Consider the following 22881-nt stretch of genomic DNA (forward strand, 5'->3'; position numbering starts at 1 on the left):
ATTTTGCATGCAGCATCTCCTGTTTGTGGGCGTCATGGAGTCACATCTTCTTTTGCACGCAGCACCTCTTGTTTGTCTACATTATATCTTATTTTTAGTTTTGAGAGCGCTACTTCTTGTTTCTGCGTTTCGCATCTTATTTTGCACGTGGCACCTCTTGTTTGTGAGCATTATGCCTTATTTTGCATGTTACATCTTATTTTTAGCGCGGCTCTTCTTGTTTCTGTGTGTTGCATCTTATTTTGCACGTGGCACCTCTTGTTTGTGAGCATTATGCCTTATTTTGCATGTTACATCTTATTTTTAGCGCAGCTCTTCTTGTTTCTGTGTGTTGCATCTTATTTTTCACACGGCACCTCTTGTTTGTGAGCATTACACCTTATTTTGCATGTTACGTCTTACTTTGAGCGCAGCTCTTCTTGTTTGTGCGTGTCCCATCTTATTTTGCACGATACGTCTTATTTTGAACGTGGCTTTTCTTGTTTGTGCGTGTCACATCTTATTTTGCACGCAGCACCTCCTGTTTGTGGGCGTCATGGAGTCACATCTTATTTTGCACACATCACCTCTTGTTTGTGCGCATTATGTCTTATTTTGCGCATTACGTCTTATGTTGAGCGCGGCTCTTCTTGTTTTTTCTGTGTCACAGTGTGACATCTTTTTCTGCCCACGACACCTCTTGTTTGTGCGCATTACGTGTTATTTTGCGCATTATGTCTTATTTTGAGCGTGGCTCTTCTTGTTTGCGCATGTCGCGTCTTATTTTGCACACAGTACCTCCTGTTTGTCCACGTTACATCTTATTTTGAGTTTTGCGGGCACCACTTCTTATTTGTGTGTTTCACATCTTGTTTTGCTCTTGGCACCTCTTGTTTGTGCACATTACATCTTATTTTGTGCATTACGTCTTGTTTTGAGTGCGGCTCTTCTTGTCTGTGTGCGTCACTCATATTTCGCATGCAGCACCTCTTGTTTGTACGTGTTACATCTTATTTTGGTCGTGGCCCCTTTTGTTTTTTGTGCGTCACAGCGTCACATCTTATTCTACACACGGCACCTCTTGTTTGTGCGCGTCACGTATCCGACACTGTAGTTTATCTGCAGAGCGCCACAACGCTCCGCTATCTATCAGGTTTGGATGCAACCAATAATTTTAGCTTGAAACTTCAGCAGAGGTTTTAAGACTCCGTTGAGTACTTTTTATGAAACATTTTGCGTGTAAGAAATTTAAATACAAAAACCACAGATGTTCCACATCCAACAACTTCTAACAATAGCTTTGGAATCTTTGCATCTACTTAAGTTGGAATCTGCCATCCGTGAAAGTGATTTCAGCCCCATGATATTGTAAACGATAGTAAAACATATTGTATGTGTACTGCTAATAAACATTATTGCTGTTATTTTTGAATATGATTCACTGTTATGAGAATATGTAATAAACAAAATTGTGATGACAAAGTTCTTTGATGAAGTGACTCGAAAATTTGAAAATGCTGCCACTTTCAGACCAGTTGATCGAGTCTACAAAGGCACCTGAATGCGACGCCATGCATGTTGTGTTCTTATTTGTTTGGGATTTCATTACCTTGCACTCACTGAAAGGAATTAAATAAAATAAGGCTTAAATTAAATGAAAAATATTCAATTAAAATAAAGGTCCCTGTGTTTGTGTGGATTTTCCCCTCATTTTCTGAAGATGTTAAACTGGCTCTTCTTTGAGAGCGGTCACCTTCTGCTGGACTACTGACCCATCTGCCGGTTGTTCCCTTCTTGTGCCTACTGCCCACAGGCAGTTCCTGTGTAGGACTATTTGATTGTTCCCGGGATGGACTATTGCCCCATCTGTTGATTGTTCCTGGGGTTGGACTATTGCTCCATCCTCGGATTGTTCTTCTGATGGACTACTGACCCATCTCCTCCTGTATCTAAGCTCCTGGGCTATGATTTAAACCCTGTTTTAACACCTGCGCCATACATATAAAGCTCGACTCCTAGAAATGTGTTCCTTATTCTGTTCCAAGATGGCTCATAAAACACCGTGGCCAGCTTAATTGCTCAGAGCAGTCTGCTGTTAAAATGACATGAAGCCTGACTGATTGTCCTTCTGTTCTTCTGCTCCTTCAGGCCATCCCTCCCAACTGTACTACAAGCCATCCTTCCCTTGGGAATCCTTGCAGTCCGCCTATGATCTTCATCAGCTTTCCTGCAACTTTCAGTCTGGTCTCCTTCAACACGCCAGCAGCATCTACCAGAGCCACCTCAAGGGGGAACAAAGTGCCCAGTCACCTCTGGATTTTAACACCCGCTACTCCCCAAGCTCGGAGACATATCATTGTATCACCTGCAGCAAGGTATCCTTTTTTTTTTGTTTTTCATTTGAATGGTGTTCTTTCAAGCATTTGGATGTGGCCATTCAGAAACAGGTGGCATGGGTATTGTAACCACTTCTGAGTCCACTTTCCCTTCTCTGTGACTTTTCTAGATGTTCTCAACACCACATGGGCTAGAGGTCCACGTGCGGAGGTCACACAATGGCTCTCGACCTTTCAGCTGCAGCATCTGTCGGAAGACTTTTGGTCACACGGTGAGCCTGGAGCAGCATATGAATGTCCATTCACAGGTAAGGTGACCACTGCATGATCACCATGTATATGGCCGCTGTTTTAGGCATGGTCATTCTTCTTCTTCTTCTTTCAGCTGCTCCCATTTAGGGGTTGCCACAGTAGATCATCCGTCTCCGTCTATCCCTGGTTTTCACATTATTTTCTGCCACACCTACCACCTCCATGTCCTCTCTCACCACATCCATAAACCTTCTCTTTGGCCTTCCACTTTTCCTCTTACCTAGCAGTTCCATCCTTGATATTCATTTCCCTATGTACCCCTCATCTCTGCTCTGCATGTGCCCAAACCATCTCAATCCATCCTCTCTCAATTGGTCACCAAACCGTCATACCTGTGTTGTCCCTCTAATGTACTCAACTCCTAGTCCTGTGTACCCTCGTTACTCCAAGCGAAAATCGTAGCATCTTCATCTCTGCCACTTCTGGCTCTGCTTCCTGTCTTTTCTTCAGTGCCACCGTCTCCAAACCGTACAACGTAGCTGCTGGAATATTATTTGATTTTTAACAGTGGGTTATTTATTTGGCTGACTTCAGTGCAGGCTTTGGCCTACTGACCTCTGTGTCACAAGGGACTGACAGGTTTTGAGTAGTTTAAAGCCAGACTGTGGACTTCCATGCTTTCCATTTTGTAAAGACATTCACTTTTTAAATGAGTGGTCTCACAAGGGTAAAGCCAAACTCATATCCAGTCTCCCAACCAAAGGACTCTTGACCCCGTGGAGATCCACAAATTTGTAACCAAGATGGGCCCGCTTCCCCTGAAGAGAGCACCCTGCCATCCAGGAAAGAGACTGAAAGGACCACCGTCAAATACCATGTGGATCATCTCCCTGCTCAACTATAGATCAGTGAGATGAGCTTTCTCAGTTCCTAGTGTCTCTCAGAAGTAGAGGCCTACTGTGGAGCCACTGGATTATTTACGTCTTTACCTCATGATGTCCTTAGACACGGCAGACCACTGAGTTTGAAACCAGTAAGCTTTGTACTGCCAGCATGTCTCCAAAGTTTCGTCATCCCCTTTGTATCTCCTTGCACCTTTGGGGTTGTCAGAAAAGTTACTTCATTGTGTTACACAATAACAGGAAAGTGCTTGAACTTGAACTTGTATCTCACCCCTTTATCGATTGTACAGGAAGATTCATTTGAAAGAGGCCCCGGAATATTCTGTTGTAACTCCCGTTAGGATGAAGCAATCGGAACCCAAAAAATACGCTACTTAAGTTGACGTTTGTGTAATCGATTGCATTACATGCGATGCTGGACGTGGTTTCCGTTTTCTGCAAGACACATTTCGACATGGCGCTTCATGTCCCTGAACATATCAGGCAAGCGTCTCAGGGGGGAATAGCGGTAATTTCACATCGGATGTTTTCCTTCAAATCTCCAGTGTGAGGCTTGTTCTGATGTTCAGACCCCAAAGGAAGAAGTCGACCGTGGTGGCCAAAGCCCCTTTGAAATTACCCTGTTGCCCGAAGAAGGACTCGATTTCTGCCAGGCTCCTTGCTGATGTGTGACACGTTGCTCCATCTTGACGGAAGTAACCGTCCGTTAACTCGCGATCAACCAGTGGATTCTGACATCGCTTAAATGAATTAGTGACCCAATAGGTTCACACCATGAAGACGCGCTGCTCAATACTGTACACCACCATCCCGATGAGAAGTCGAGTGACTGAGTGAAGGGGTACAGGTAGTATGGGCGGTAGGCACCCAGAAGTCGCAAATGGAGGTTAAATGTCGCAACGGCTGTCCGGTGCCTACCTCATCGCTCAGACACAGGGGCATCCCGGCTTGTTCAAAGCTCCATATACTGAGGAGCTCCTTGCACTTTGTTTCATCCTGGCGAGAGTTATTACAGAATATTCAGGGCCTCTTTCAAGTGAATCACTCTGTATCTCTCAGATGAAAATGCCTGACTCAACAGCAGATCAGAAACTGATAACCTCCCTTTCACAATCCCACCTTACATGTGGACATCTGATATCCCTCTGAGCAAAATCCATTCACTGGGTTTTGATTATCAGGTCAACCCTCAGTATAGTATGTTATAGAGCTGGACGCCAGCATGTCCCCCGTTCTAACGCCAGCTGGGTGCCTGAGACCAGTTCCTTCACCATCTTGTTTCACGTTGTTTAGAGATTAATGCCAGCGTACCCGCAATTCCAATCCCATCCAAGCAACTGAATCTTTCTGGGCCCCTACAACCTGCCTCCTCACCACTTTGATTGCTTCAGGAGACATCATGCTGCTCGTTGGTTGACGAGGGTTGAAGAGAAGCCCCATATGAGGTTTGGAGAGGCTTGCTTGAGCCTATAGCCTACAGGTTAGCAGTCACTTCATACGTTTGTGCCCATGTCATCCTGTGATAGAATGAGAATCCGGAAGGCTATTGTGTTCCTGTAGTTTCAAAGTGGAGCTTCCTCACCTCCCATTGTGTTTTATAGGGATGGCCATGTGGCCTAAAGGCTGAACATTAGCAAAGCAGGTAAAGTAAAGCGAGTTTATTTATATAGCACATCTTGTACCATTAGGCAATTCAAAGTGCTTTATATAAGAATATTTAGAGAGACAGTCAAATGACAGAAAGTTAAAACAACACGTAAAAAGAAGAAAATAAAAGGGTGACACAGCAGCATTTCAGTTCAGTAATAGTGCAGCACAGTACATAATCAGTCAAAGGCACAGAAATCTAAGAATGTTTTTAATTTTGATTTAAAAGTTTCTACTAGGGGTGGCGCAGTGGGTAGCGCTGCTGCCTTGCAGTTAGGAGACCCGAGTTCGCTTCCTGTGTCTCCCTGCGTGGAGTTTGCATGTTCTCCCCGTGTCTGCGTGGGTTTCCTCCCACAGTCCAAAGACATGCAGGTTAGGTGCTTAGATAGATAGATAGATAGATAGATAGATAGATAGATAGATAGATAGATAGATAGATAGATAGATAGATAGATAGATAGATAGATAGATAGATAGATACTTTATTAATCCCAATGGGAAACTCACATTCTCCAGCAGCAGCATAATGATACAATAAATAATATTAAATTAAAGAATGATAATAATGCAGGAGTGGATTCTCCATAATTGATAGGAGCCTGCTGAGTGCCCTTCACTCTGCCACAGATGTTAAACTGTCCAGCTCCATGCCAACAATAGAGCCTGCCTTCCTCACCAGTTTGTCCAGGCGTGCGGCGTCTTTCCTCTTAATGCTGCCTTCCCAGCACACCACCGCATAGAAGAGGGCACTCGCCACAACTGTCTAATAGAACATCTGCAGCATCTTATTGCAGATGTTGAAGGTGATCCTTCATTGGTAATTAATTGGTGATCCTAAATTGTCCCTGGTGTGTGTATGTGTGTGTGCCCTGCAGTGGGCTGGCACCTTGCTCGGGATTTGTTGCTGCCTTGCGCCCTGTGTTGGCTGGGATTGGCTCCAGCAGACCCCCGTGACCCTGTGTTAGGAGATAGTGGGTTGAATAATGGATGGATGGATGGATGGAAGTTTCTACTGTTGGGGCATCTCTAACAAGTTTTGGCAGATGATTCCATTTTTGTGTTGCATAATGGCTAAAAGCCATTTCAGCCTGTTTTCGATCTCACTGTGGGGCATCTGTTAGTGAAGAGGGATTCACTGATCTTGACTTTGTCGACGATGCTGTGATCTTCAATGGAGGCTCTGATCGGGACTCTCGACAGTTTTAGTGAGGAGTCTGAGTGTCTGGGCTTGCGAGGGGCCTTTAATGACCCCTTGGGCACAGCAGTCAGCTGTGTGTCTGTCTGCGGAAAGTGTCAACCTCGTCGAGAGGTTTACTTACCTCAGGCTGGTGTCCTTCCTATGAAGTCAGTAGACAGATTGGGAGACCATTGGGGGCTCATGAGGTCGTTGGAAAGGGGTGTGTGGTGGCCCTGATATCTATGCAAAAGGACGAAGGTCCAAGTCTTTAGAGTCCTGGTGTTTTCTGTTTGCGAGACATGGACGCTATCCAGTGACCTGAGATGAAGACTGGACTCCTTCAGTGCTGTGTCTCTTCAGAGAATCCTTGGGTACAGTTGGTTTGACTTTGTGTTGCTCATGGAGTCCTGAATGAGGCACATGACCTGCACTGTGAGGGAGCGTCAGTTACGGCACTACGGCCATGTGGTGCGATTACCCGAGGGTGATCCGGGTTGCAGGACTCTCATTGTTGAGGACCTAAGTGGCTGGACCAGGCCAACAGAATGCCTATGTAACACCTGGCTGTGGCAGAAAAAGGGTCATTTCTGGACGGTAGGACTAGACTGCGTGTCTGCCATGGGGGTTGCCAACCAAGATCCCTAGCTGTTTTGTCATGTGGTGGTTGCGGCAACACTCTGTACCCCAACCTAACCTGATCTTGGTATAACCAGCTGTACAGCCCCTAAGGATCCAAGGGGTCTATTGTGTCTGTAAATGGTTAGCATCTCTGTTATGTTTTCTGGTCCTAAGCTGTTTAGCCACTTATTATACTAAAGCATCTTAAAATCAGTACTGTAACTGCCTGGAAGCCAGTGTAGTGATCTTAGTACTGGGGTAAAGATAAGCATTCTGGCAGCGCCATTCTGAACAAATTGCTAATTTTTAACTGTCTTTTTGAGCAGGCCTGATGAAAGAGCGTTGCAGTAATCTATTCTGTTGAAAATAAAGGCATGGGCAGGTCTCTCCAAGTGTGTTTTTGACATTAAACCTCTGATTTTAGAAATGTTTTTCAGATAGTAGAACGCAGATTTAGTTATTGTTTTAATGTGATTACTGAAAGCAAGATCTGCATCCAGAAGTACCCCAAGATTTTTGACTTGCTTTTAAACCTTTAGTGCTTTGCACTCTTAAGTAAGATGCAATTTTAAGTCGTTCCTGTTTATTGCCATATAGTATTGCCATATAGTATTCATCCATCCATTATCCAACCCGCTATATCCTAACACAGGGTCACGGGGGTCTGCTGGAGCTAATCCCAGTCAACACCGGGTGCAAGGCAGGAAACAAACCCCGGGCAGGGTGCCAGCCCGCCGCACACACACCCACACACTAGGGACAATTTAGGATTGCCAATGCACCTAACCTGCACAGAGGAGCATAATGAGTGTATATGAATGTCAAACTGGGAGTCCACTGGGCCAACAGGAACTCAAAGGTACAGAAACCCCACCTCTCCCCCAACCAGGCCAGTCTGGAGCTCGCCGTCTCTATGCCTTTATGAACATTAGGAGCCTCTTCCACAATTCTTCTGTTCAGCACACACATAAGTTCTTTTTATTATTATTTTTATTTGAATTGAATTTCATTTTGGCACAGATAACCTTCCACACCTCTGAGGACCAATTTGCTGTCTAATAAAACTGATGGGGGTCTACAGTGACCAGTGCAATGCTCTGGATGTAAGTCATGACCGGTCTTTAGAAGCACTTCATCATAATAGGAGTCAGAGCAACGGATCGGTAGTCACTGACACAAGTCACCATGCTCTTCTTCACCGTGGGGACTAAGGCTGGTACAAGGGACAGATTAAATAGGCATCCACCAACACTGAGGAACAAGCTCTGAGGTCACGCCCAGGAATTTTATCTGGACCCACAGCTTCCCGTGGGTTTATTTTGCTCAGAGTCTCGCCCACATCCGCTGCTGAGGCCGTGAATGGTGGATTCTGCATGTACCTCTGCAGAAGCACCCGTGTTTGCAAGTAAAACATATTTGTCCTGCTTTGGAGTGTTCCCACGTTGTCCACCTTCAGTCGCACCTGGCCTATAGGGACAGGCCATCTCCTTCATGACACTGCTGAGACCTTCAGCCTCATACTGGCTTTGCTGCTTGCCTCCCCAGCACCCAATTTGTGTTCTCGCTGTCACACATGGCATAATGAGGCCTACACTCCTGTGTACGTACTGTACGTGTAGCAGCGGTGGCGTTTCCTTGTTCAGGTACAGCAGGTGACAGGATGCCATGCTTGCTTTGCATTGTCTGCACAGTCTGTCACTCTGATGCATTTAATTAGGTGGAGAGGAAGGATGGCAGGCAGCAACACAGAAGTCAGCTGCCCTGTCGACACGCAACCCGTTAAACTGTGACAGCAGACCTCCGAGCCGAGCAACGCGGGCCTACGCCGTCGCTTTAATGAAGCAAACTGTAACCTTGGTCTCCCCGTTGTAGTACACCTGTGAAGAGCGGTGCGCGCCAACTGCTGACAAGACCTGCCAGCTTTTGACGGCCCGAGTTCACGTCTTCCTCTCTGAGGGACGATAATGATCTGCCAAACCTATCAAGCCAGACCACACAGACGTGGCCTGCCAACAAGTCACTTTCAAGCCCACCAGAGGAGAGATGCTTTAAACTTAAATTTTCTCAAAAAAAAAATAATAATAAAAAGAACTTGCATGTGTGCTGAGCAGAAGAATTGTGGAAGAGGCTCCTAATGTTCATAAAGGCATAGAGACGCAGGCTCCAGACTGGCCTGGTTGGGTGAGAGGCGGGGTTTCTGTACCTTTGAGTTCCTGTTGGTCCAGTGGACTCCCAGTTTGACACTCATATACACCCATTATGGTCACCTGTGCCCTTGGCCTTCTCTTTCTTGTGTCTAGTGAGGAGTCCGTATGGTCCAGTGGACTCACCCCTTCATTTTCTACACATTTTGTTGTGTTGCAGCCTTCTGCTAAAATCATTGAAGTTCATTTATTCCCCACTCAATACCTGAGCACAACTAAGTGAAAACAGGATTTTAGAAATCTATGCAAATTTATTAAAAGTAAAGAAACTGAAATATTGTATTGATACGGGTATTTAGACCTTTTGCTCAGGACTTCACTGAACTTCAGTGTACAAAACTAAAGAGGGAAAAGCTAATGTCATACACAATGAAAATTTGGGAAAGGGTTATAGAGAGAAGTCTTAGGGAGGAGACCACCATAGAGGATTAGCAGTTTGGTTTTATGCCTGAGAAAGGAACATCCGATGCCATCTTTGCATGAGGGACCGCATAAAGAAGCATCAAGAAAAACAAAGGTTTACATGTAGTGTTTATTGATTTGGAGATGACTTTTGACAGAGTGCCACATCAAGAGATGTGAAGGTGCACGAAAGAGCAAGGAGGACCAGAGTATAGTGTGTGAGGATTGTTGAGAATATGTATAAGGGAGTGAGGACTCGGGTTAGAAGTAGTGTTGGGGTACCAGACAAGATCCCAGTTAGAGGAGGTCTGCACCAGGGATATATCAAGAGAACAAGGACTGGACTCCTTTGGTACTGTGTCTCTTCAGAGAATCCTTGGGTCCCGCTGGTTTGACTTTGTGTTGCCAAATGAGGCACATTACCTGCATTGTAAGGGAAAGTCAGTTACGGCACTACGGCCATGTGGCACGATTAACCGAGGATGATCTGGCTCACAGGATCCTCATTGTTGAGGACCAGAGTGGTTGGACTAGGCCAAGGGGACATCTATGTAACACCTGGCTGTGGCAGATAGATTGTCATAGGACTGGACCGCGTGTCTGCATGGATGGTTGCCAACTGGGACCATCCCAAACTATTTCAATGTGTGGTGGTTGTGGCAACGTGCTGTACGAGTGTATGCTTACCAACCGGACCTGATCTGACCTGCACCAGGGATTTTCTTGAAGTTCTTACCTCTTTGATCTGGTTATGGATGTGTTAAATCATAGGATTTAAGACCAATCTCCCTGGTCAATACTTTTTGCTGATGACTTTGTGTTGTGTAGCACCAGAAAAGAGGAAGTGGAGAGGAAGTTGAAAGAATGGTTTTAGAAGATAGAGAGCTGGATATAAATAGGAAGAGGACAGAATATATGAGGTTTAATGATGATCAGGATTTAGAAGTTAGCCTGCAGGGAGAGCGATTTGAAAAGAGTGAAGAAGTTGAAATATCTAGGACCAGTGGTACCTGAAGATGAAAAACTAGATGCAGATATAACCCATAGAGTGCAGGATGGGTGGAACAATTGAAAGAAGGTATCAGAAGTATTATGTGATTGAAGAATTAAGGTGAAGGTTAAAGGTGAGGTTTTTAAAACATTAATAAGACCAGCAATGATGTGTGGAGCTGAGACACGGGCAGTAAAGGGAGAACAGCAAGAGAAGAAGTTGCAGGTGGCAGAAATGAGAAAGTGGAGATGGATGTGTGGAGTTACAAAGAAGAACAGAATAAGACAATCAGAGACAATCAGAGGCGGAACAAAATTGGGAGAGAAATCTCAGAAAGTACAACAGAGTAAGGTTAAATAAATAAAGTTAAAGTTAAATAATAAAGTGGTATGGACATGTGATGAAGAAAGACAATGAATATGTGGGGGAAAAAGAATGATGGGACTGGAAGTCCTAGGGAAGGGAAAGAGAAGGAGACCAAAGCAGAGGTGGAAAGATAAAATAAAAGAAGATCTGAAGGAAAAGGGTTTAAAAGGACCAAGCTATACGGAGAAGACTGATCAGGCCCCTCAACCCCACATACAAGTAGGAAAAGATGAAGAAGAAGAAGAAGACTGAACACTTTGTTGAAATACCTTTGACAGCAATTCCAGCTGGGCATCTTCCTGGGTTTGACATGATAAGCTCGGCACACCTGGATTTGGGGATTTCCTGCCATTCTTCTCTGCAGATCCTTTCAAGCACTGTCAGGTTGGATGGATACCATCAGTGCACAGCTATTTTCAAGTCTCTCCAGAGATATTTGATTGAGTTTATGTCTGGGCTCTGGCCAGGCAACTCAAGAACCTTCACTGAGTCATCCCTGTGTTGTCTTTTCTTTGTGCTTAGGGTCATTGTCCTGTTGGAAGGTGAATCTTTGTTCCAGTTTGGGGTCCAGTACTCTAAAGAGCAAGTTCCAATTAAGGATATCTCTGTACTTTCTGACGTCAACTGGAAGAAGGTTCTGTTGTCTGCTGAGACCAAAATTGAGCTTTTGGCTATTAGGTTAAACGCCCAATCAATTTGACTGCATTTAGCTGGATTTGAGCAGACAGTATGTCTCAGAACACCTCAGAATTCATTCGGCTGCTTCTGTCCTGTGTCACATCATCAATAAACACTAGTGTCCCAGTGCCACTGGCAGCCATGCACGCCCAAGCCATCACACTGCCTCCCTCCACCGTGTTTTACAGATGATGTGCTATGCTTTGGATAATGAGCTGTTCCACACCTTCTCCATACTTTTTTCTTGCCATCATTCTGGTAGAGGTTGATCTTGGTTTCATCTGTCCAAAGAATGTTTTTCCAGAACTGTGCTGGCTTTTTTAGATGTTCTTTAGCAAAGTCCAATCTAGCCTTTCTATTCTTGAGGCTTACGAGTGGCTTGCACCTTGCAGTGCACCCTCAGTATTTACTTTCATGCAGTCATCTCTTTATGGTAGACTTGGATATCGATACGCCTACCCCCTGGAGAGTGTTCTTCACTTGGTTGGCTGTTGTGAAGGGGTTTCTCTTCACCATGGAAATTATTCTGCGATCATCCACCACTGTTGTCTTCCGTGGACGTCCAGGTCTTTTTGCGTTGCTGAGTTCACCAGTGCTTGCTTTCTTTCTCAGGATGGACCAAACTGTAGATTTTGCCACTCGTATTATTGTAGCAATTTCTCCGATGGGTTTTTTCTGTTTTCGCAGTTTAAGGATGGCTTCTTTGACCGCATGTTGTCTGTTCACAGCAAAATCTTCCACATGCAAGCACCACACCTCAGATCAACTCCAGGCCTTTTATTTTCTTAATTGATAAGGACATAACGACGGACTTGCCCACACCTGCCCATGAAATAGCCTTTGAGTCAATTGTCCAATTACTTTTGAGCCCCTGAAATGAAGGGATTGTGTTCAAAAAATGTTTTAGTTGCCTCACATTTTTATGCAATCGTTTTGTTCACCCCACTGAATTAAAGCTGAAAGTCTGCACTTCAACTGCATCTGAGTTGTTTCATTTCAAATTCATTGTGGTAATGTACAGAACCAAAATTAGAAAAAAAGTTGTCAATGTCCAAATATTTATGGACCTAACTGTAAGCGTCTGCTGTTTAATTGTCTACACACAGGAGAGGAGCTTTGAGTGCAAAATGTGCGGCAAGACCTTCAAGCGTTCGTCCACTTTGTCCACTCACCTGCTGATTCACTCGGACACTCGGCCCTACCCCTGTCAATACTGCGGGAAGCGATTCCACCAGAAGTCCGACATGAAGAAACACACATTCATCCACACTGGTAAGGATTATCAGCCTGGTTCTCTGTGTGTGTGTGTGTGTGTGTGTGTGTGTGTTTTGCAGTTGAAGGGTATTGCCACACTTTGCCCGCGTTTCATTCTTGAACTTCCTTGCCTTGTCTGTGTCTTTCAGGTGAGAAACCCCACAAATGCCAGGTGTGTGGAAAAGCCTTCAGCCAAAGCTCAAACCTCATCACTCACAGCCGCAAGCATACTGGATTCAAGCCTTTTGGCTGCGAACTGTGTGGCAAAGGCTTCCAGCGTAAGGTGGACCTGCGGCGGCACCATGAGAGCCAGCACAGCCTCAAGTGAGGGGTGGCAGGCACGATAAGGTGGTGATGGTGGTGTATTTTTTGGGGTGGGGGGTTGGCATTTGGGGGTCACTGAACAAGATGGACAGCTTGGACTCTCCCCAACACCAGAAACCCACAGGACTAGAGACTGCATGCCAGCCTTGAAACCAGGCTGCCAGGTAGTGGTGCCAGTTTGTAGACATGTTTAATGGGGTTCTCCCAGAATAGGATGATGCCCAACTGGAGTCACATAAGGATGTGAAAGACTCTTTTAACTTAAATAAGCAAAGTCGTGTGCTTTGAACTGTGTTAAGAGGGGCGAAGTGCCCAAAAGCAACCTCTACTGAATGTGGACAACTTCAGCTCTACACGTGAAAATTGTAATAAACTCACTTCTGATACAAGAGTATATTTATTATGATGGACAAGCAAATGTTTTCAGATTTTCACAACAGTTCAGGGGCAGTAATATGGCACTCTGATATCCATCCATTTTCTACCGCTTATTCAGCAAAGATGCCCAGATGTCCATTTTCCCCACCACCTCTACCAACCCCTTCAGGAAGACATTCCCAGACCCGACGGGAGACCTACTCTCTCCATCGTGTCCTCCGTCTGCCATGAGGTCTCCTCCCAGTTGGATATGCCTCTGCAGGGAGACATCAAGGAGGCTTCCTAATCAGATGCCCAAACCACCTCCACTGGCACAATTCAATGCAGAGGAGAAGTGGCACTACTTTGAGCCCCCACACCCCCCCAATTGTCTTTGCTTCTCACCCCTAGTTCTAAGGCTGACCCCCTGTGAGGGAAGCTCATTTCCACTATTTGTAACTGTTATATTATCCTATCAGTCACTACCCACAGTTCATGGCCATATATCAACTGGTTAACCTTAATAGTCGCTTGATAACTTCAAACAATCAACCCTTATTTTATAGAACAGCATTCAATAGGCTGCACCATCTCCAAGAACTTTAGAACCTTTTGAGAAATTGTTTATATAGTGTGTCATTTCTTACCACTGGGGAAGTGCCATGGGGGTGTCACAGAGGGACCCCATTTCACATATACATACATATATATATATATATATATATATATATATATATATATATATATATATATATATATATATATATATATATATATATACATATATAGTGAAAAGATGAGCCTCGACGTGAGACAAAGGTTTGGGACAGCCACTCATGTACTTGACCTTGGCTGCAAAAGACAAAGTTTCAATACAATTGTGTATAAATCTGAGTCCAAAACAGAACTGCTAAACGGAGGAAAGAAGTTGGGTTTTATACAGAGGTTTAAGGAAGTGATGTCATCATCTGGGCCGGGACAGGAAGTGATGCCCTCAGAACCAAAGTGGAAGTGACGTCTTCACACTCAGGTAGAATTTCCTGTGCCTGGTCTGCAGGGACAAAGTAAGAGGGTTGAGTGCACCCCGCCACCCCCTGGCTGGGCATGGAATTCCCTTCATTTGGTCCCTGTGGCTGGCTCCTATGCACACGTGTGTGACAATATACAGTATATACACACATCTTAATACATAATTCGCCTGCCTCCTCACTCACTCACTCACATCCGTCCGAAGCCGAATGCGCAGTCGCCTTCTGCGCAGCTGCCCGAAAAACCTTACGAGACCGACATCCAAACCCAACATCGCGGTAGGCGGCGGATTTATGGCCGCAAAAATTCAAAGAGAAAGGCGACTTCGATTAAAGCTCTAGAGGCCTGAAAGGCGATTTCGACTACAGCTCGAGGCCTAATTACGCATTCATTCAATACACCTATATCAGGTTTGTGGTGCTTATACTTATTACTATTCCATATTGTACTGGAACATTCATCATTCGATATTATACTATAGGCCTGGAAAATTCATCAACTAACAGTACAAGCCTGTACAGTAATGAGTAAAGTGGACTACAATCATTACAGAACAACTTCTTCGTTACTTATCATTTGTTCTTCATACACTGCTGACACAAACTCGTGCCCGTTTCATCTTACGTTGTCGAAACGGGCTCTTTGTCTAGTATATATATATATATATATATATATGTCAACAGACACTTGGACATAAATCCAGCATATGCCAACTTAAGAAGGACATGTACACAATAATTAAACTATACAACCCCCCCCCCTTGATCATACTGACTTAGTCACCTCCACCCACCTCCCCCACCCCCACTGAATGTGTTGCTATATATTGCCTTTGATTCTTGTAAGTCTAAGCATTATCCTCTGATGAAGACCCCTGATAGGGGTTGAAAGCTCAGGAATAAAAAAACTATTTTATGATACGTGATTCGTTTTTTCTCCCTTTGTGGATCTCCAGCTGCAAATAAGCAAACCGTATCACAGACCTTCTCTTCCATATATATATATATATATATACATATATACTGTATATATATATATATACATACATACTGTATATATATATATACATACATACTGTATATATATATATATATATATATATATATATATATATATATATATTATATATATATATATAAAATAAACGAACCACACGCCGTGGCGCAACGTTAGGGGCATCGCCTCTGACGCTGACGTCCGAGGTTCGATTCCCGAGAGGGAGTGCAGTGGAGTGTGTACACCTGATGAGCCCAGAATGAGGGCGAAACACGTGTCATGTACTCTTTGCATTTATTTGACAGTAAAACTATTGCAACCATTCTATGATCTGCTCTTCACAAACTGAGGGCACCGTGGCGGATGTTAGCAGATTGCTGGCCAACCACAAAGCGTTACCTGGTAGGTAACCACCCACACTAACAGATTGTGACACAGACTTCGAATGCCGTGAATGTAATTACCCCGATCTACATGCTGTCAAATAAACGAACCACACGCCGTGGCGCAACGTTAGGGGCATCGCCTCTGACGCTGACGTCCGAGGTTCGATTCCCGAGAGGGAGTGCAGTGGAGTGTGTACACCTGATGAGCCCAGAATGAGGGCGAAACACGTGTCGTGTACTCTTTGCATTTATTTGACAGTAAAACTATTGCAACCATATATATATATATATATATATATATATACAGTGGAACCTCTAGATACGAGTTTAATTCGTTCCAGAACTGAGCTTGTATAGCGAATTTCTCGTATCTAGAACAAACTTCCCCATTGAAAATAATGGAAATCCAGTTAATCCGTTCTGCACCCCAAATATATTAACATAAAAATCAATTTTCCTAATAAATAACACTGATAAATTATATATACTGTAGTCTACCTTTAATAAATAACACTGGTAAATAATATAACTGATTATTAAAAGAATCAAAACAGGTGTCCAAAGTGCAGTAGAGCATTCAATAAATCTTTAAATAAATAATCCTTAAAACAGTTGTGAAGTGGAGGTTTAAAATACACAAGAATAACAATCCTTTAACACGAGGTTAAAACGTCAACAAGAAGCAGTCTTTAAAAACAGATGACAATCCCCGGTGCTTCTTCTCTGTTAGCGTCTCACCTATTTCTCCCATGCGGGCTCTAAAACAGGCGAGACACTCTTAATGCAGCTGACCTTCTCTACACCGTCCTGCTTCAGCTGTTTGGCTCGCCTGTTCAGCTACACGCGAGCCTGCGCGAGCCTGCACTTGCCTGCCTGCTGTCTCTCTCTCTCTCTCTCTCTCTCTCTCTCTCTCTCTCTCTCTCTCTCTCTCTCTCTCTCTCTCTCTCTCTCTCTCTCTCTCTCTCTCTCTCTCTCTCTCTCTCTCTCTCTCTCTCTCTCTCTCTCTCTCTCTCCCCCCTTAACCTGCTCGCGCTTCTCTATATATGCGGGGAGGACATGGCAGCTGCAGCCCATCAGCCACAGGAACAATCATGGATGTGGGCAGTTTCCCACCTGTGCACTTAAGTGAGAAACGCAGACACCGCAGATCGCGGCTCGCAGCTGCTACCACGCCCCCTTGCTAAGCCGCGAGCTATACCCACAGCCTGGCTCGTGGCTCGTTACGCGAACCAATGCTCGTATTTAGAGCTGAATTTTTCGCTCATACTTTCCTCGTATTTTGAATTTCTCGTATACAGAGGTGCTCGTATCTCGAGGTTCCACTGTATATATATATATATATATATACAGGGTGAGTCAAAATTCTGTGAACATTAATGGTACTGCTATGTATATACTTATATACAATTTTTGTGGACAATTTATGTGCCACATATGAATAATAGTCATAATAATGCATTTTATTTATTTGTAGGTGCTTTTCTAAACACTCAAGGACACCGAACAATAGATAAAACACAGATTATAAACAAAACTAAAATACAAAAATTGAAATCAGATAGAGCAATTGCAGTCAAAGAGAAAAAGCAATCTTAAACAAATGAGTTTTAAGTTTAGATTTGAAAAGTGAAAATGATTCAATATTTCTAAGCTCAGATGGTAGTGAGTTCCAGAGCCGGGGGTGCAGAGCATCTGAATGGTGGTAAGATGGACGAAGGGGACAGTCAAGTGGATGGAGGAAGGCGATCTAAGGGTACGGGAAGGAATGGCGACATGGAGGAGTTCAGACAGATATGGAGGGGCAAGGCTGTGGAGAGCCTTAAAAGTTAACAGAAGAATTTTGAATTGAATGCAGAACTTAACTGGAAGCCAATGAAGCTGCTGCAAGACGGGAGTGATATGGTGAACAGAGGGGGTTCTAGTAATGATGGGGGCAGCTGAGTTCTGGACCATTTGAACCTTATAAAGAGATTTGCGAGAAAGACCAAATAAAGGGAATTGCAATAATCCAGACGAGAAGTTACCAGGCTATGGACAAGGATAGCAGTGGTGTGGGGAGTGAGGGGTGTTGGGGGGGGGGGGGGGCAATACGATTAAAGTTACACAAGTGGAAATATGCAGACCGAGAGATGTGATTGATGTGGGACTGAGAGGATAAAATACTGTCAAGGATAACACCTGTGGGGAAGGGGAGACAGAAGAATTATCAATAACAAAGGAAAAATGATCAGTTTTGGATAATGTTGATTTTGTACCAATGAGGAGAACCTCAGTTTTGTCACTTGTTATTTAATTTAAGAAAATATAAAGAAAACCAGGATTTGATTTCTGTTATGCAATCAGTAAGTGAGGAGGGTGGAAAGGAAACAGTAGGTTTGCTAGTGAGATAGAGCTGGGTGTCATCAGCATAACAGTGGAAGCTAATGTTATATTTACAAAAGATATTACCAAGGGGAAGGAAATAAATCATGAAAAGGTGGGGACCCAGGACAGAGCCCACCTGAAGTAACAGCAGGGGTTTGAGATGTGAAAGTTTTAAGCTGAATAAACTGAGTGCAGCCTGAGTGGTAGGATCTGAACCAATCTAGTGGAGCGTGGGTAATGCCAATCGAAGATAATCTATTGAGAAGAGTCGTGTGACAAATAGTGTCACAGGCTGCACTCAGTTCATGGAGGATGAGAATAGCAATTAAACCAGAATTAGCTGCCATAAGGAGGTCATTAGTCATTTTTATAAGTGCCGTTTCTGTACTGTGGAGGGGACGAAAACCAGACTGGAACTGTTCATACACATTATTTTGAGATAAATGAGAATGAAGTTGAATAGCCACTGTTTTTTAAAGAATTTTGGAAAATGAAGGGCAGATTAGAAATAGGACGAAAATCACTGAAATTAGTCGGATCGGCACCAGGTTTTTTCAGTATTGGAGTTATTGTAGCAGTTTTAAAAGATGAAGGAACAGAACCAGTAGTGGGAGAAGAGTGGATTATAGCAGAGATAAGGGGGACCAGAGAGGGGTGGCAGGCTTTGAACTGTAGAGAGGGGGTCCATTGACAGGTGGATGGCTTAGACTTACAGACGAGATCTGAGATTTCTGAGAAAGTGGGAAGCTGAAAAGAGGAAAATGAGTGAGTTGGTGGGTGAAATTCAAGTAGATAGATAGATAGATAGATAGATAGATAGATAGATAGATAGATAGATAGATAGATAGATAGATAGATAGATAGATAGATAGATAGATAGATAGATAGATAGATAGATAGATAGATAGATAGATACTTTATTAATCCCAAGGGGAAATTCCCATACTCCAGCAGCAGCATATTGATAAAAAACAATATTAAATTAAAGAGTGATAAAGAGTAATTCCCCCCCCCCCCCCCCCATCCCCTGACCACCCCCTCTCACCCCCCGGGTGGAATTGAAGAGTCACATAGTGTGGTGGAGGAACGATCTCCTCAGTCTGTCAGTGGAGCAGGACGGTGACAGCAGTCTGTTATTGAAGCTGCTCCTCTGTCTGGAGATGATCCTGTTCAGTGGATGCAGTGGATTCTCCATGATTGACAGGAGTCTGCTCAGTGCCCGTCGCCCTGCCACAGATGTCAAATTGTCCAGCTCCGTGCCTACAATACAGCCTGCCTTCCTCACCAGTTTCTCCAGGCGTGAGGCACAAATGAAGTACTGGAGGAATCCATACAGAGACACTGGTGTATCTTCTGGATTTTTTTCATTAAAAAAAAGGACATAAGGGAATTGCAAAAATCAGTTGAGTAAAGGTGAGAAGGTAAAGAATCTGGGGGTTGTGTGATATTATTAAGTAGTGAAAACAATGACTTGGTGTTGCCTTCATTGGAAGAAATAATGTGAGTATAATAGTTAGATTTAGTATGAACATGATGGCGAACAGGTTGAGACATTCCTGTAAATCATCTTGCACATATGAAGTATGTTTTGTGAATAAATTGCTTCCGCCATTCAAATGTTAACATAATTTTGACTCACCCTGTATATATATATATATATATATATATATATATATATATATATATATATATATATATATATATATATATATATATATATATATATATATATATATATATATATATATATATATATATATATATATATAGGGCGGCACGGTGGCGCAGTGGGTAGCGCTGCTGCCTCGCAGTTGGGACACCTGGGGACCTGGGTTCGATTCCCGGGTCCTCCCTGCGTGGAGTTTGCATGTTCTCCCTGTGTCTGCGTGGGTTTCCTCCGGGCACTCCGGTTTCCTCCCACAGTCCAAAGACATGCAGGTTAGGTGGATTGGCGATTCTAAATTGGCCCTAGTGTGTGCTTGGTGTGTGGGTGTGTTTGTGTGTGTCCTGCGGTGGGTTGGCACCCCTGCCCAGGATTGGTTCCCTGCCTTGTGCCCTGTGTTGGCTGGGATTGGCTCCAGCAGACCCCCGTGACCCTGTGTTCGGATTCAGCGGGTTGGAAAATGGATGGATGGATGGATATATATATATATATATATACACTGTATATTGCTGGCTCATCAGGTGTACAAAGTGTTTGTTCAACTGAGGTGAAACACATGTCATGTACTCTTTGTATTATTTGGCAGATACTATATAACATGGGGCGGCACGGTGGCGCTGCTGCCTCGCAGTTGGGAGACTTGGGGACCTGTGGTTCACTTCCCGGGTCCTCCCTGCGTGGAGTTTGCATGTTCTCCCCGTGTCTGCGTGAGTTTTCTCTGGGTGCTCCGGTTTCCTCCCACAGTCCAAAGACATGCAGGTTAGGTGGATTGGTGATTCTAAATTGGCTCTAGTGTGTGCTTGGTGTGTGGGTGTGTTTGTGTGTGTCCTGCGGTGGGTTGGCACCCTGCCCAGGATTGGTACCTGCCTTGTGCCCTGTGTTGGCTGGGATTGGCTCCAGCAGACCCCCTTGACCCTGTGTGCGGATTCAGCGGGTTGGAAAATGGATGGATGGATGGATATATAACATGTCTAAGACCTGCTTCTCGTAGCTAAGCCAGTCATGGCCAGTTGTGGATGTTTGCCGACTGGCCAACCAACTACAGTCGTTACCTGGTAGGTAACCATCCAAATAATCAGATTGTGAACAAACCTATGGATATATATATATATATATATACAGTATGATACAGTATCTGCCAAATAATGCAAACAGTACAAGACATGTGTTTCACCCTATTTGGGGCCCATCAGGTGTACGCACTTTTGCATCCTCTTATGATGATCCAACCTCGGACGTCAGTGCCTGATGTTCCGCCATGTTCACTTATTTGATAGGGTGAAGATCGGACTATTACATTCTTAGGTCTGAATCTCAATCTGATCTCTTGGGTGGTTATCTACCAGGTAACGCTTGTGTTTGATTGGCCAGTCGGCAAACATCCACGACATCCTCTCAGTTGCGAGAAGCAGATCATAGATATGTGATACAGTACCTGTCAAATAATACAAAGAGTACACGATGCGTATTTCGCCCTTATTGGTGCTCGTCAGGTGTACGCACCTTTGCTTACCCTTACAGGGATCGAACATCGGATGTCAGCTCCTGAGGTGAAGCCTCTGACGTTGTGCCATGGCAGTTGATTCGCTTATTTGACAGGGTGAAGATCACAGAATTACATTGATAAGTCCGAGTCGTAGCCTGATACGCTTCTGGTTGGTCGATATATACCCTCAAATTAACCTTTGTTCCATTTTCTATTAGTCAGTTGTCCGACCTCGATATCGTTGACTGACTCTGATCACTGACAGGCCAAACCAGGACTGACTGCAAGTGTCATTCATCAGTAACATACTCAGTGACAATACAGAACTCACGCATCAGAGCGGGTACAATGTTTAATTCACTCATTATATATCAGAAACATAAATGTCTTCAGTTCCTAAATGTGTCTAAAGCACAAGCACAGCTTTTATAAATGGGTGCAGCATTTACCAAAAATATAACCTGGATGGTGAGCAGCACTTTTTGCCCCAATGCGAGACACCCAATGTGCCTAATACTCAAGTGGAAGGTCTTCTTGAGTTATGCAGTGACTTGGTTGTCCTTTCCAGTTGCAATGGCTGGGGTGCAGCCTAAGACAGTTAATTTGCCCTGGCATTTATGCCTTTTTCACACTTCCCTGTGGCATTTTTGGACCAATAGGTTGTCAAAGAGTAGGGGTTCAGGCCTTTGCCGTGGTGGCCTCTTTTTGAAACATGCCTGGGGTGTTTTATGACTACAGAGAATCAGAACCCTCAGTTTTCCATCTCATCCAAAGCACGGCACCAATTTTTACAGCACAGTGTCTTCAGTGGGGCATTGGGATCCACACACAGACCACAGGGTGAGTGCCCCCTTGCTGGCCTTGCCAACATCTCTTCCAGCAGCAATCCAAATTTCTCCTAGATGGTCTCCTATTGGCCGGGTCTTCTGAAGTGCAGGTGTTATGGCGGCTGGCTATGATGACCAACCCCTCCCCCATCCCACCTAAACGACTGCCAACTCAGGATGCCAGGCGCACAGATTCGCTTGCAGCATAGCACAGCTGCAAATCTCCGAGAGAGGGATAGAGCTTCATTCAAATAGCTACCTGGAAGTTGATGCAAATATCTTGTCAAGTGAGTTTGCAAATGTTAATGATGACCTTCTTCCATCCAGGCTGATAAGAAATCTGGAAGCCATGGAGACTGCACTTCAGAGTTTAAATGGCAAATAACTTTGTAGGTGGATCCACGTTAATGTCTGCATTTGGATATGGTGGCACATGCAGCCTGGCCATGCTTTTCAGGAGACTGAAAAATGAATATACAACAGGGGGGCATTGATGGCAGGATGACAGCTTATAAGGTATAAGGGGTATAAGGTGTGGGTGATTTGTCTAGAAATGGAAACATCAAGGCTAGTCAGGGTTGTCCATATCACTCAAGATAACCTGAGATGGACCCACCATCACAAGTGGACCTGTGCACATCAA

The 22881-nt window shown here is 44.2% G+C and overlaps 1 protein-coding gene across 1 annotated transcript in view; it reads left to right on the top strand.

Moving 5' to 3' along the window:
• The window catches only part of gfi1b (growth factor independent 1B transcription repressor), a 41174-nt gene extending 27655 nt beyond the window's left edge, over positions 1–13519 (top strand). Inside the window, exons 4-7 of the mRNA XM_028808579.2 lie at positions 2128–2354; positions 2486–2623; positions 12659–12824; positions 12956–13519. Of these exons, the coding sequence (XP_028664412.1) occupies positions 2128–2354; positions 2486–2623; positions 12659–12824; positions 12956–13134 (710 nt within the window). The 3' untranslated portion in view covers positions 13135–13519. The remainder of the gene's footprint in view (positions 1–2127; positions 2355–2485; positions 2624–12658; positions 12825–12955) is intronic.
• The last annotated feature ends 9362 nt before the right edge of the window (positions 13520–22881 follow it).

The sequence above is a fragment of the Erpetoichthys calabaricus genome, chromosome 9 (assembly GCF_900747795.2).
Source record: "Erpetoichthys calabaricus chromosome 9, fErpCal1.3, whole genome shotgun sequence".
Lineage (NCBI taxonomy): Eukaryota > Metazoa > Chordata > Cladistia > Polypteriformes > Polypteridae > Erpetoichthys > Erpetoichthys calabaricus.